Below are 13,996 nucleotides of genomic sequence, written 5' to 3' on the forward strand. Positions count from 1 at the left end.
GAGTTAGGGAGGGAACCAATAAAAGCTTATTAACATTTGATTAAGGTTATTATAGCATCAGAAGACTCCAAAAAAGTATTATACTGTCCTTTAAAATTATGAGTTCTTGGGCTGGCCAGTTAGCTCAGTTAGAACACAGCCTTATAACACCAGGGTCATAGGTTCAGACCCACTTACTGGCTAGCTACCTAAAAAATAAACAAAATTATGAGTTCTCAATGAAGTGTTGCTATTTTTTTTTCTCCCTACTATAGTAAAGTACAGGCAAGTGTGGGCAAAACAAAATTATGTGATGTTGCTTTGCCTCCCACAGATTTGTCACCCCTCTTCCCCTGGATGACAGAGCTGCAAAAGATTACTCAAAGCCCATCTCTTCTGAGCAGTGAGAAGCCCCAAAGTGGTTAATCTCCCAGAACCCTCAAGAGAGAGGCATTCCTTCCATTTGGGAAATTAACCACGAATTGGGTTTCTCTTCCCGCATTTATTCTCCACACCAGGAAGTTACAGGAAGAGAACATAGGTGGGATTATAGTTTAACAATATAGGCTGGTAACATTCAGTAAAACAAGTAAAGTGACATTCCATAAGGCAATTTAAATGATCCACCAACAAAAGCTTGATCATAGCAAACATCCTTTCTCCCTACAGCAGCTTCCCAGTATCTTTACATATCAATCAGTAACTTGTCTGTCTTTGAACCAGCAACCTTGCCATGTTAAAATTCTTTATCTTACAACAGAGGCTATAGCCTGGGGAAAATTTCCTGTTTTTTGCAAGGTCAACATTTTATATGTACTTTTAAGAAGTTGGACTAAACCTGAAAGTACAAGAAACTAGGCCCTGTGAAATATATTTGCTTTATAGTATACTCCACAGTGTGATCTAGTAATAGACCAGAATCTGATGTAAGTTGACAGTTTGTATGTCTAACAATACTGATTAGATAAGTAGAATTTGAATGTATCTGATTCTTGAAATTGTGAAATTGCATGAAAAAGGAGAACCCAGAGAGTATGTCATGAAAACCAAAGGAGGAAAGAATTTCAAGAAGACATCTTAACAACCTGCTGTCATAAAAGAATTTGAGGAATTGGTACACAACAGTACCAGATGCTTCTAAAAGATTGAAGAGGATTGGAACTGAGCAGCAAGCCGCTGAATGTAGTGATTTGGGCAGTAGTGACCTTTGAGGGAAGAGTTTCACTACAGTTGAGGGATGTAGAGACCAGAGATAGAATATTACACCTAGAAGCAGTTTTAAATAGTCGTCTGGATACCATTATTACAGATAAAGTATCTGAGGTTCAGAGAGATTAAGTGATTTGAACTAAGTCAGTAGCTCTAGACCCTTGACGATTTTGCTACCTAAGGGGCATTTGGGAATGTCTGGAGACATTTTTGATCATCACAACTAAGGGTGTGTTACTGGCACAGTAGTGTGTAGAGGCCAGAGATGCTATAAACATCCTACGATGCACAACAGCGCCCCTACACACACCCCAAATAATTATCTGGCCCAAAATGTCAATAGTTCCAAGATAATGAGGGTCAAAAAACCTTCATCTAGGTTACCAACTGATGCTAAATCTAATCTACTTGTAAGCAAGTGGAAGTTATGGATATAGACTACTCTTCAGTAGTAAGAAAGGGTGGCACTTTGATTTTTGGAGTGTTTCTTTGAAGAGGAAAATCTCGAGCATACTTTGAAGTAAAGGGAAGAAGCTGGTATAGAGTGAAAGGCATTAAGGATAAATATTAGAAAGGGAACAACTGAAAAGGCAAAGCCTAGAGAAGGATGGAATCAAGCATTAGGTGCTAGGCAGCAGTCTCTGGATTTTCTTATATCAGATTAAACTATCTTAGTCCAAGCAGTAATAAAGGGCTGTACTCCTGATATTAAGAATTTTCAAAGTAAATACATTTCTAAAATTAGAAAGTTTGGCTAACAAACTTGTATTCTAAAACACATAATTTAATGGTCCAATAAAGTTATGAAGTTGATGTACAGCATCTGCAGCATATAAACTCTAAAGAAAGTTAATCTTATATAGTGTTAGGTATAGGGACTGCCCTAGATTCAATTCCAACCCCTTCTTCCTGCTGTTTTTATGACCTCAGGCAAGTTTCTGAATCTCTCAGTGCCTTTTCTCCATCTATAAAATAAGGGTAATAGAGAGATCCTCTTGTAAAGCCTGAAGACTGTGCCTGGCATTTAGTAAGTATTCAGTAAATGTTAGGTATTAAATGGAAGTTTCTGTGCAGTAACAGTTTTATTAATGATCCAGTGCTGGCTTTGCCTGCAGAAGATAAAGAGATAGTTGAGATATTCTGTCTAACAAATAGGACTTTTTTTTTTTGGTCATTTGATCACATGACCTCTAGTGAAGGGATATGGTTATTTGACTTAAAATGGAACACTTACGAAAAATATTAGAAATACTGGTTAAAATTATCTTGAAGTGTTAAGTATGTAATAGTAAAATACACATGTGAATTTGTACCTTATCAACTATAACTGTGTCTGAACAAACTTAGGCTATGTCCATAAGCAGGAAAAAAAATAATATGTTTATCCTTCTGTTATCAACTCTAATAATGGACTTCAAATAAAACTTCTGATACTGACTTTATCTGCCCTTATCAGTTGGGATTCGTGTGTGTTTTTTTTTCTTTTCAGATCAACAGAAGCATTTAAAAAGGAAGATGATCTTGACAGTCTTATCAATGAAATATTTGAAGAGCCCAACTTTGACAAGAAACCCTTTGTAAGTCAAGTGTTACAAATGTGCAGAAATTCTTCCATTATTTCAAGACATGTTTAAAATAGTCTTAAAACTTAAAGGCACAAGTTGCTATTCATAGTCCTTTGAATTCTGAAAAATACAATTACTTAAATTATTCCATTTAAAGAATTGTAGAAGAAAGAAAATATTAGAAAATCTCAGTATGTGTTTCTCTGTTCAATTCTCAGCAAGAAAGAAAAATTAGAAAAGCTGTTAGCATAAAAGTCAACAGATCAAGTTGGTTACTTGTGTTTATTTTTAATCTCTAGGGACACTTTTCTAAAAGGCCAAAACAACTTCTATTATAGGAATGTGCTTCACATCTCAGATGCATGCCATTGCTGTAATCCCATGAACCAATGACTAAATTTTAATATTTTAATTTTTTAAATGTTTATGTAACTATTTTAACTTCATAAAAAGTTCATAAAATAATACAACAGCCACCATACTAAACATATCTTAATGTTTTGCCGTATTTACTTCTTTGGACTTTTTTTTAAATAAATGAAAATTAGAGATATAATTTAAGACCTCTTCAAATCCTACCTTACTGTCTTCCTTCCCAGAGGTAACCACTATCCTTTCTGTTTATACTTTTATTATGTATGTATAGTATATAACCATAATCAATTTTAACTGCATACAATAACCCATTGTGTTACTCTGTCACAGTTCATTTATCCACTTCCCTGGTGATGGATGTTTAGATTATAAACAACCCAGTTGTTATTACAAATAATGCTTTATCAGATATCTTTACATATCTTCTTTTACCCATGTACAAGTATTTCTCTAGAATGTATAAACCTCGAAGAATTCCTAGGTCATAAAGTGTGCTCATTTTCAACTTTTTACCCATTGCCAAATTGTTTTCCAAAGTGACAACAGCAATGTATGAGAATTTATATACTTTAATTTTTATCAGTATGGTATGTGTGAAACATTTCCTAGATTTAAAAGAAAGAGACCAAATAGAAGTCTATTTTACAAAGACCACAAAGATAAAAAATCTAAGAAATAAGTATAATACTAGAGGTGTTTTCTTTTTTTTTTTTTTTAAAAGGTAAGGAAAATTAAAGCAAGACAGTGGCCTGAAAATTGCTAGGTAATGGTGGTGTTAAGGATATGGATAGGGGTCACTTATATTTTTGTTACCAGACTAAACAACTAGTATAGATTTTAAGGTGTTAAGGATATGGATAGGGGCCACTTATATTTTTGTCACCAGATCGAATGACTAGTATAGATTTTAAGATCTGAATTTCTCTAAATTTAACATTTTCAGTTCATCTGAGGAAAATTAATAAGCTGATGTCTAGTTGATTAATATATCAGTATAGCAATATTAAGTACTGTACTCTGCAAACAATACATCATAAGTACTGAATAGTAATGCTACTTACTAATGCTAATAAATAGTAGGAAAAAACTACATGATGTTTATGTTGTTATTCATTAATTATCTGAGCAATTCATTGTTTATTAAGCACTATAGGATGCATATCTGTTTATGAGGTACTATCTCTTCAGTTTAAGGTGTGTCAGAAGAAGATAAATACTCCTGTAGCTTGGCTTTAAGATATACTAGTTTGAAATACTTAGATAGTGAAAAAAATAAACTTTTATGCACTTCTGTATGTTTCCCTTTTTTATTTATTTATTTATTTATTTACTTTCTGGTGGCTGGCCTGTACAGGAATCTGAACCTGTGACCTTGGGGTTATAAGGCTGTGCTCTAACCAACTGAGCTACCCAGCCAGCCTCTTTTTTAGTGATTTATTATATACAGTTTTCCAGCCTTCAAGGGAGAGAACAGGTCTATAAAACATTATCGTTTGAGGAAAAGAAGTGTCTGTGAATAGACAGTCCCTGCCCACATTGTCTTTAGAGACCATATTATGTGCTGAAAGTACTACTTCCCCACCCCAGCCCATGCTTTCCCATTCTGTTGCAATTCTGAACTCCCACACCCACACAAGAAAGCCCAGATACCAACAAATGTCACAGTGTGCCAGCTTAAAATCACAATCTTGAGCCTGGATAGCACATGAAACATGCTATCCAAAATGAAAAGAGATTCATGCACATTATTATTTTCAGACTTGCACCAAAAATTTTTCTAGTTCTGTTCAACATCAAATAAAAGAGTTAAGAGAAATAGTATAAAATGAAATATTTTTGCCTCCATTAAATTTCCTTTCTCACTAGGTAAAATGGATGCATGTGTTTGCATGGTTTAAATGGCCTTTTCTCCGTCTCACTTCCTCTTCTTGGCGGTGGTCCTAGTATGTGGTTGGTTTATGTTGTTTGGTACCATATACCGGTTAACACTTAATAAATGCTTGCTAATGATGATGATGTTGTGTAACCATGTAGGAACTACTGTATGGTTATGACTAGGTAGCTCTACATTTTCCTTAAACATCTATTGGTTGGTACCATGGCATTTGATCAAAATTAATATTCCTGAAGTTACACAGGAGTTTGGTTAGTTTATTTTTAGTTCAGATGAGTACCATTCACAGCCTTTAAAAATGAGTCTGAGGTTTTTTCCTCCTCAATTGAATTTTTCCAGGATGAAGTTTTAAATAGCAGGTCCTTCATATTAAATCATTGAAATCTAGTATTAACTGAAGAGTTATAAAGTGACTCTAAATCTTAGCATGCTAATAATGGCAGTATATCAATTTCCTAGACTAAAAGTTAGCAGAGTAATTTGCAGATTCCTTAGGGAGTTCTACTTCCCTTTTGCCTTTAAAAGGTTTTGATCATTGTTTTTATTTCAGAAACTTAAAAATGATGCCACCAAAATTTCTATTTAAGTCATTTTTAAAATATTCTTGTTATAAAATAAAGAATATTAGTTTTCCTATTACAATTCTCTGAGTTACCCTTGGCCTTTTATTGTTTTGTTTTTTTAACAGAAATTAAAACCTAAATCTTCAGGTAACACATCTGTCAGAGCTTCCATTCAAGGCCTTAGTAAAAGGTAAGTTGAGCTTGCTTTGGTGAATTATACACACTAGTGAGCAAATACTATAAGTATAGTCTAGTAGATTGTGTTACCATTTAAACAACAGTGACATTGAACAACAAAGCAGTGGTTGGCCTTCAGGAGAAAGGCCAATAGCAATATCTTCAGTGTCTTATGGTCCGTGACCCCTTAGTGTAAAGGAAATTAAATGGGAGATTATTGCTATTGTAAATAATTTTCTGCCATGTTAAAAAAAAAAAGTGTGAACAGTTTCTCAAAATTAATGTTGTGTTATATTCTTCACTATTTACTTTGTCCCTTACATTATTTGGCAAACACATTTTTCTGTGACTCATTTTAACTCCTTGAGTGTTCCTGAATGTACAGGTTATATTCAGAAAAGGAGTGATCCTGGAATAAATACCTCCTCTTTGAAATAGTTGGCTTGCTAGGGAAAATATATCATTTGATTACAAGAACATAGAGTCAATGAGGCCAAATTAATTTCTCATATTTCTCCTTTGTTGTAATTTTATTTTTTTCCATCTGTTGAACATGTCTAGTTGCAGTCCAGTGTACCTTGGTGGAAGCACTATTCCATGTGGGATTGGAACAAATACTTCACAGAGGTAGTATATCAGAAATATATTATACTTTTTTATTAGGTTTTTAAATTGAGGCTCTGTTGTTAAAATGTAGTTCTTATCATCTCGGCATCAATCCATTTTATAATGAGAGGCATATTTTATTAGCCAGTCTAAGAACATTTTGTTGAAATGTTTATTATTCTTGGGAGATAGCTGTTGAAAACTGATGTTGGGTATATATTCTCTACTGTGTTGATGTCCTTTCTCTAAGCCCCACTTGAAGTGCCTGGATCCATTCAGTCCCAGAGTGATTTCCACAGGACACCAGGAGAGTGAGCTTCCTTACAGGCAGTGGAAACCATTGGGTAAGGCAGATGAAGCCATGCGGCTGTGCAGTTACATGATGCCTTGCCCCCACTGACTTGGCCAAACAGTTAGCATGAGAAGCTACAGTTCTGCATTACCCAAAAAGTTCTCAAGCATAGTTGTTTCATTTTACCTGTTTACATATCTGAAAAGCAGAAACCCAACGTTCTTTGTCTCTTCCTGCCCCTTCCTATACCCACTTTCTCACTCAGTCCGTCTTTCCGGGCAGTCTTATAGTCATGACACCACCTACCCCAAGCCCATATTAGCCCCATACTCCCAGCACATTTCATTACCATTTTCATAATATGGGGAAACAGATTGGCTGTAAGCAAGTCTTTATACTGTTCTGCTAATTTTGATTCTATTTTTGGCAGAGGCCTATTTGCTTAGATTATTATATTTTTGTCTAGTTATTTCTAAAATACTTTTTTATTTCCTGGGGGGATTTTTTTCCTTTTTCTTCCTTTTTTTTTTTTTTTTTTTTTTTTTTTTTTGTGGCTGGCTGGTACAGAGCTGAAACCCTGGACCATGGTGTTATCAGCACCATGCCCTAACCAACTGCACTAACTGGACAGCCCAATTTTGTGTTAATTTTTTAAGGAAGAAAAGACGGAGTTATGTGATTACACATTAACCACTATTTTGGAGGAATCACTGTTATGTTGAATAATAGAAGCAGAAACTAAAAAGACATTGTTGGAGGGTTGTGGTGGTGCCAGCTTAGATCTTAGGAAGCCTGGAAGGAAGGGTTATAGGACCAAAGTGAAATTAGGAGTCTGGAGAAGCCTTATACAGCAATGCCAGGCAGCAGACAGGCTAATATAAATGCTGGGGGTGCTACCTGCTGTAAGTACTGTAAATAAGAATTGATAGCAGTTGGATCATCGTGTGTTGAGTACTGTCTATACAAAGAATTTGAGATACAAACTGCCCTTTGAGGAGAATGTAGTCTTGTTGCTGTCAGTCTCAAATTACCTGTGTCAACTCAGTTGGACTCATCTGGGTCATTTCCAGAGCCATGCCACCTCTGATCCAAGCTTCTATCAAGTCACCCGTGAACTATAACAACAGTTTCCCAGTTACCATCACTTCCATCTTCTCTAGTCTCACCTACATATAGCATTCAAGATAATATCCCTACAGTGTTATTTTAAGTGCCTCTCCCTGTTCTGAAGGCAAACAGGGGTTGCTGTTTGTCTCCCTTTAAGTCTAAACAGGCCATCGGCTTAACCAAGTTGTTAACCTTGTTCTTTCTCTTCTCCCTTTAGTTCCTTCACGTCCAGATAAAGCCTGGGCCAGATACTCCACTCACACTAGAACACTTGTCATCCTCTACTTTTCACTTACATTTTTCTGCCTCTAAGTACTTTTGTATCTATTCCCTGTCTGGAGTGACACTCTTTTCTAATGCATGTCCCCTGCTGCCTTCTTAATTTACATACTACAGATTCATTTTCTCTCTCTGTATTTGAACTTTTTTCTTTTCTTTTATTAAATTCATTGAATGTCCACCCTGTCCTAAGCCCTGGGCTAGTTTACCAAAAAAAGGTAAAACTGGACAATAGAGGAACAGATAAAGAAGTAAATTAGTACACCCATGTTGTGAAGAGGAAGGGCTCTGGTGACATTATGGCTGTCTTCAAATCCTCACTCTGCCACCTTGTGAAGACTTGAGAAGGAATGTTATCTTCTAAAACATCTGTCTCAGCTTCCGGTCAAGATGGCAGAATAGACAGTCCCCAGCGTCACTCTCTTCCACAAATCAACCAATTTACAACTATTAAAAAGCAATGACAGTCAAGCTGGGGCCACTAGAGCTCAGGGGAAGAGGAGGAGAGACCTATGGAGTGCATTGAAGGCAGAAGAAACTACAATGAGAGAAAGAAAGGATCATTCCCACCATTTCAAATCCCGGTGGCTTCAAGGCTGGAGCTGGTGAGTGCACAGAGCAAGAGCTGACAAAAGCCATAGCTGTGCCCTTCAGATGGAGTTGCTCGGAGGTGGCAGGGGAGAAGAGGGCCTGGTGGCCCTCAGGCCAGCAAGACCACTAACAGGGTTCCTGTGGACCCACATAGGAGCAAGGAGTCACAATAACTGAAAAAAGGAGCCACTAAGAGGCCGGTGAGTCATTGCAAGGGACCAGCACATGGCCCACCCCATGGAGAGTGTTTGGAGTGTGGGGGATGGGGAAGACAGGCTACTGGGGGAACACTGGGGCACACCAAGGACAGCTGATCTGCCCTCCAGTCAGCACAGCCCCCTCTGTGTAGACTGGCCAGGAATATAGAACTACAGGGGGAGCGGTTGAAAAGACCTTGCTGAAAAGACTCAGGTCCAGACCAGAATTCTTCGCTACCCCTGTGTACCAGATCTCATGAGTCAATCATTAAAACGTGAGCTGCTCAAAAGGCCTTCCCCAGGGAATCAACAGCAAAGCAGCAATTTAGCTCAACCACAGAGCTCAAGTACTGGTCCCCACAGGAAGTTCCTCCATTTTAGAAGTAAGCAAAGGACAACAAATTAGTTCCAGTGCAGAGTTTAAGTAGTGGAAACAGTGAATAATCCAACACAGAACTGAAAGAAGAAACAAAATACCCACAGACCGAAGACAGAGTTTGATATTAACTAGTAAAGACCTCACTTCACCAAAGAAAGAACACCTATAAAACCTAGAAGGACCAGAAGCCCCCTGGGCCCCCAAGCCATGGAGGGGGGAGAGCTGGGTGCCTCAGCCATGCCCTGACACTCACAACCAGCCCAGCGATGACCACTGAGCTTCCACAGGAAGCAGCCCAGACTCCTGGGCCAGGGCAGTGGGGGGCCTAGGGTTTTGGCCACACACCCCCAACATCTGCAACCAGCGCAGCAACAGCCACCAAACCACAGCTGGAAGCCCCCTGGTCTCCCGAGCCAGGGTGGTGAGGGGCCAAGGGTTTCAGCCACACACCCCTGACATCTGCACTCAGTCCAGCAATGACCAAGCCACCGCTGGAAGCCCCCTGGCCTCCCCTACAGGAATGAGGGGGTGCCATGGGCCTCAACTATGCTGCCCCCTTTCCTGCTCCCACCCTCTTTCATTCCTACTTCCTCTCTCCCCCTCCCACCTAGATGCTCTGCAACAATATCTTAGAATGTAAAAAGAGATGGAGCCAGGAACCTGAGGCTTGGAGACAGAGACCAACCCCTCCTCCCACTCCCAAGCATGCCGCTGCTGCCATGGGGCCCACCCAGGGTTGTGGCATGGATCCGGGGACTGACCCCTCCTCCTGCAACCAGGCAAGGAGCATGGCAATAACACCACTTCCATGTGGGTGGCCCACCACAGCCACCCCAGTAGCCATGGCTGCCACAAAAGCATCTAGACTCCACAACCACCATGCAGATGGCCCACCAGCCACTTGAGTGCATTGACACAAGGAGAGTCACCAGCGGAGACCAAAGAAATAAAGAGGATTTCTCTCCACAAAGCCCATTCCAGAGTGATAGAAGAAGCATCTGCTCCACGATAATAGTGGGGGACCTGAACACTCCTCTCTTAGCACTGAACAGATCATCTAGGCAACAAATCAACAGACTAACCATTACCCTTTCAGAAGGGGAGAAGAAATCTAGGGTTATCAGAGGTGAGGGGGAGGAAGAGGGGGATGGGAGAAATTGGATAAGGGGCATAAAGAATAAATACAATTTGTGATAATATACATGTTAATAATATTGATTTGATCAACATACGTCAACGTTGAACCCCAAAAGTATATATAATCAATTATGATTCCATTAGTTAAATAATTTTTTTAATAACAAATAAAATAAAACATCTGTCTTCTCACCTATAAAAACTTAACATACTTTATGGAGATACTGTGAGTATTAAATGAAATGATATATGAAAGCCGCACCTCTGGTGCAAAAGATAGCTAACTGCTAGATACACTGGTTTGTAATTATTTATGACTTTCTCATCTATTAGTCCTGCTTATCTCAGGACATTTGTATCAGTGTTTACTTAAAAGTGCCTTCGGATTTTCAAAATGGACTCTAAAAAAAAGACAGTACATTCTGGTTTACTTGCAAAGAGTAAATATTTCATTAAGATTTTCTTATCTATAGTATTTTTGGAGTGTACTTTGATTTAGTTCTAGCACAGAGGAGTCTTGTTCCAGATGGAATCTCAGTAGACAAAAGAGCAGCCTGTTTCTATAGATTGAGGGTTCTATCGTCTAGTGTTGATCCATGAGGATGCCAAAATCTATCAAGCTCTATTCCCACATTCTGTACAGCTACAAGAGGAGATACTGTTTGCATATACAAAGAGACTTCAAAAAGTTCGTGGAAAATAAGGAATTAAAAGATAAAAATATAAACTCTATTTCTCAACATATGCTCCATCAAGTTCAAGACACTTGTGTAATTTTATTTGTTTTTTATTGAAACAATTGATTATACATATTTTGGGGGTACAGCATTGAGTACTATAACCTTTGTACAACATGCATTGATCAAGTCAATATTATTAGCATATTCATTACTACAAATCATAATTATTCTTAATTCCCCTTACCCAATCTCTCCCCAATCCCCTCGTCTCCCCACTCCCACCTCTAGTAACCACAGATTTGTTCTTTCTTTCTGAAAGATCATTGTATTATTATGGGTCTTTCTTTCTTTCTTTCCTTCTTCTTAGCACCTGCTTATGAGGGACAACGTGGTATTTTTCTTTCTGTGTCTGGCTTATTTCACTTAACATAAATTTTTTTCAAGTTTATCCATGCTGCTGCAAATGGTAGAATTTCATTTTTTTATGGCTGAGTAGTATTCCATTGTGTATATATACCACATTTTCCTTATCAAGTCATCTGTTGATGGACATTTATGTTCTTTCCATTTTTTGGCTATTGTAAATAGATCTGCAGTGAACATGAGAGTGCAGGTATCCCTTCAACATGATTTCCATTCCTTCAGGTATAACCCAGAAGTGGGATTGCTGGATCATATGGTAGTTCTATCTATAGTTGTTTCAGAAACCTCCATGCTATTTTCCATAATGGCTGTACTATTTTACCGTCCCACCAACAGTGCAGGAGGATTCCCCTTTCTCCACATCCTCGCCAGCATTTGTTATTCTCAGCCTTTTTAATACTGGCCAATCTAACTGGGCTTAGATGATATCTCAGTGTGGTTTTGATTTGCATTTCCCTGATGATTAGTGATGTTGAGCATTTTTTCATGTACTTGATGGCCATTTGTATGTCTTCCTTTGAAAAATGTCTAATCAGTTCCTTTGCCCATTTTTTAATTGGATTAGTTTTTTTTTTTTTTTTTTTTTACTGTGAAGTAGTTTGAGTTCCATATATATTCTGGATATTAATCCCTTGTTGAATGTATAGTTTGCAAATATTTTTTCCCATTCCGCAGGTTGTCTTTCCACTGTTGATTGTTTCCTTTACTGTGCAGAAGCTTTTAAGTTTGATATAATCCCATTGTTTATTTTTTTCGTTACTTGTGCTTTTGGGGTCTTATTCATAAAGTTCAAGATATGTTCGTAAGTGATGACACCAGCCATTTATTCCATCCTCAAAGAACTGAGGGTCCTGTGAATTTAACCAAGTCAGTGCAGTCTTTTTTACATTACTAAGTGAAGAAAAATGGGTGCCCTTTAAAGATTTTTTTAACATAGGAGACAAAAAGTCAGAAGGAGCCAAACCAGGACTGTAAGGTTGATGCCTAATGATTTACCATTAAAACTCACAAAATTGCCCTTGTTTGGTGAGAGGAATGAGCAGGATCATTGCTGTGGTAGAGAAGGACTCTGGCAAAGCTTTCCCAGATGTTTTTCTGCTCACGTTTTGGTTAACTTTCTCAAAACAGTCTTATAATAAGCTGGTGTTATTGTTCTTTGACCCTCTGGAAAGTCAACAGGCAAAATGCCTTGAACATCCCAAAAAACTGTTGCCATGACTTTTGCTCTTAACTGGTCCACTCTTGCTTTGACTGGACCACTTCCACCTCTTGGTAGCCATGACTTTGATAATGATTTTTCTTCAGGATCGTACTGGTAAAGTCATGTTTCATCTCCTGTTACAAATCTTTGAAGAAATGCTTCAGTATCTAGGGCTGGCCCGTTAGTTCAATTGGTTAGATTACAGGGTTGATAACTCCAAGGTCAAAGGTTAGGATCCCCATACCAGCAAACTACCCAAAGGGGAAAAAAGAAATGCTTCAGGATCTGATCCCACTTGTTTAAAATTCCATTGAAAGTTCTGCTCTTGTCTGCAGCTGATATGGGTACAACAGTTTGAGCACCCATCAAGCAAAAAGTTTGCTCAACTTTAATTTTTCAGTCAGAATTGCGTAAGCTGAACCAGTTGACATGTTTATGGTGTTGGTATTGTTTCTGGTGTTGATCAGCAATCCTCTTCAATTAGGGCACAGACAAGATTAATTTTTTCCTAGCAAACTGATTTGGATGGTCTGCCGTGTGGGCTTCATATTCAACATCATCTCATCCCTTCTTAAAACGAATTATCGATTTGTAAACTGCTGATTTCTTTGGGTCATTGTCCCCATAAGCTTTTCATAAAGCATCAGGGATTTCACCATTCTTCCACCCAAGTTTCACCATATATTTGATGTTTGTTTTTACTTCAGTTTTGTCAGAATTCATGTTGCTCTGATAAGGGCTCTTTTCAAATTGATGTCTTATACTTCTTAGTGCCTTAAATCCTATTAAATCTTAAATTTTAGTGCCTTAGATCCTATTCAGACATGTTATACAAGTTAGTATGAATTTATTTTGGTGCAAAAAAATTTGAAATCCGTGCATTGTTTTTAAATGATATGCATTTTCAACGAACTTTTTGAAGACCCCTCGTGTGTACACAGGTAAATGTTTTTATTCACAAATCTTTGATCAACTGCCCATTTCATGACACAGAATCTGCACCCATAGAAACATAAACACATACATATTCATGTGCATATAAAACATTTTATGTGTGCGTCAGATGAAGTGGAGTAGAAGGGACAGAGGAGGAATGGAGTGGAATAGAATAGAAATTAGAATAGAGTAGAAAAGAAATGAGTACATCACGTGGTGAGGTTAAGTATTGTTTTTTATAAAACTTTTTTTCAGTCATACGTGTAAGTTAGGTCATGATGTAAAATGTATTTCTGTGGGTTACAGTCAATAAAATTTGTAAGCCATTGGAAGAAGAAAACATTTTATGTGCAAAGTGCTTTTTACTGTCCAGAGCACTTTTTATATAAACATGTTGGTTTACCTG

General features: G+C 37.8%; 1 protein-coding gene across 4 annotated transcripts in view; it reads left to right on the forward strand.

Moving 5' to 3' along the window:
- The window catches only part of CFAP418 (cilia and flagella associated protein 418), a 30,429-nt gene that overhangs the window by 3,346 nt on the left and 13,087 nt on the right, over positions 1–13,996 (forward strand). For 3 of the 4 annotated variants that reach the window (XR_010021791.1, XM_063079798.1, XM_063079797.1), the window contains exons 2-4: positions 2,678–2,765; positions 5,711–5,775; positions 6,324–6,389. Coding sequence is in view for 3 of the 4 variants with exons in the window: in XM_063079798.1 (XP_062935868.1) it covers positions 2,678–2,765; positions 5,711–5,775; positions 6,324–6,389 (219 nt within the window). In the remaining variant the exon portion in view is untranslated. The remainder of the gene's footprint in view (positions 1–2,677; positions 2,766–5,710; positions 5,776–6,323; positions 6,390–13,996) is intronic. The other variant, XM_063079800.1, reaches the window with a different exon arrangement.

This window comes from Cynocephalus volans, chromosome 15, assembly GCF_027409185.1.
Source record: "Cynocephalus volans isolate mCynVol1 chromosome 15, mCynVol1.pri, whole genome shotgun sequence".
NCBI lineage: Eukaryota > Metazoa > Chordata > Mammalia > Dermoptera > Cynocephalidae > Cynocephalus > Cynocephalus volans.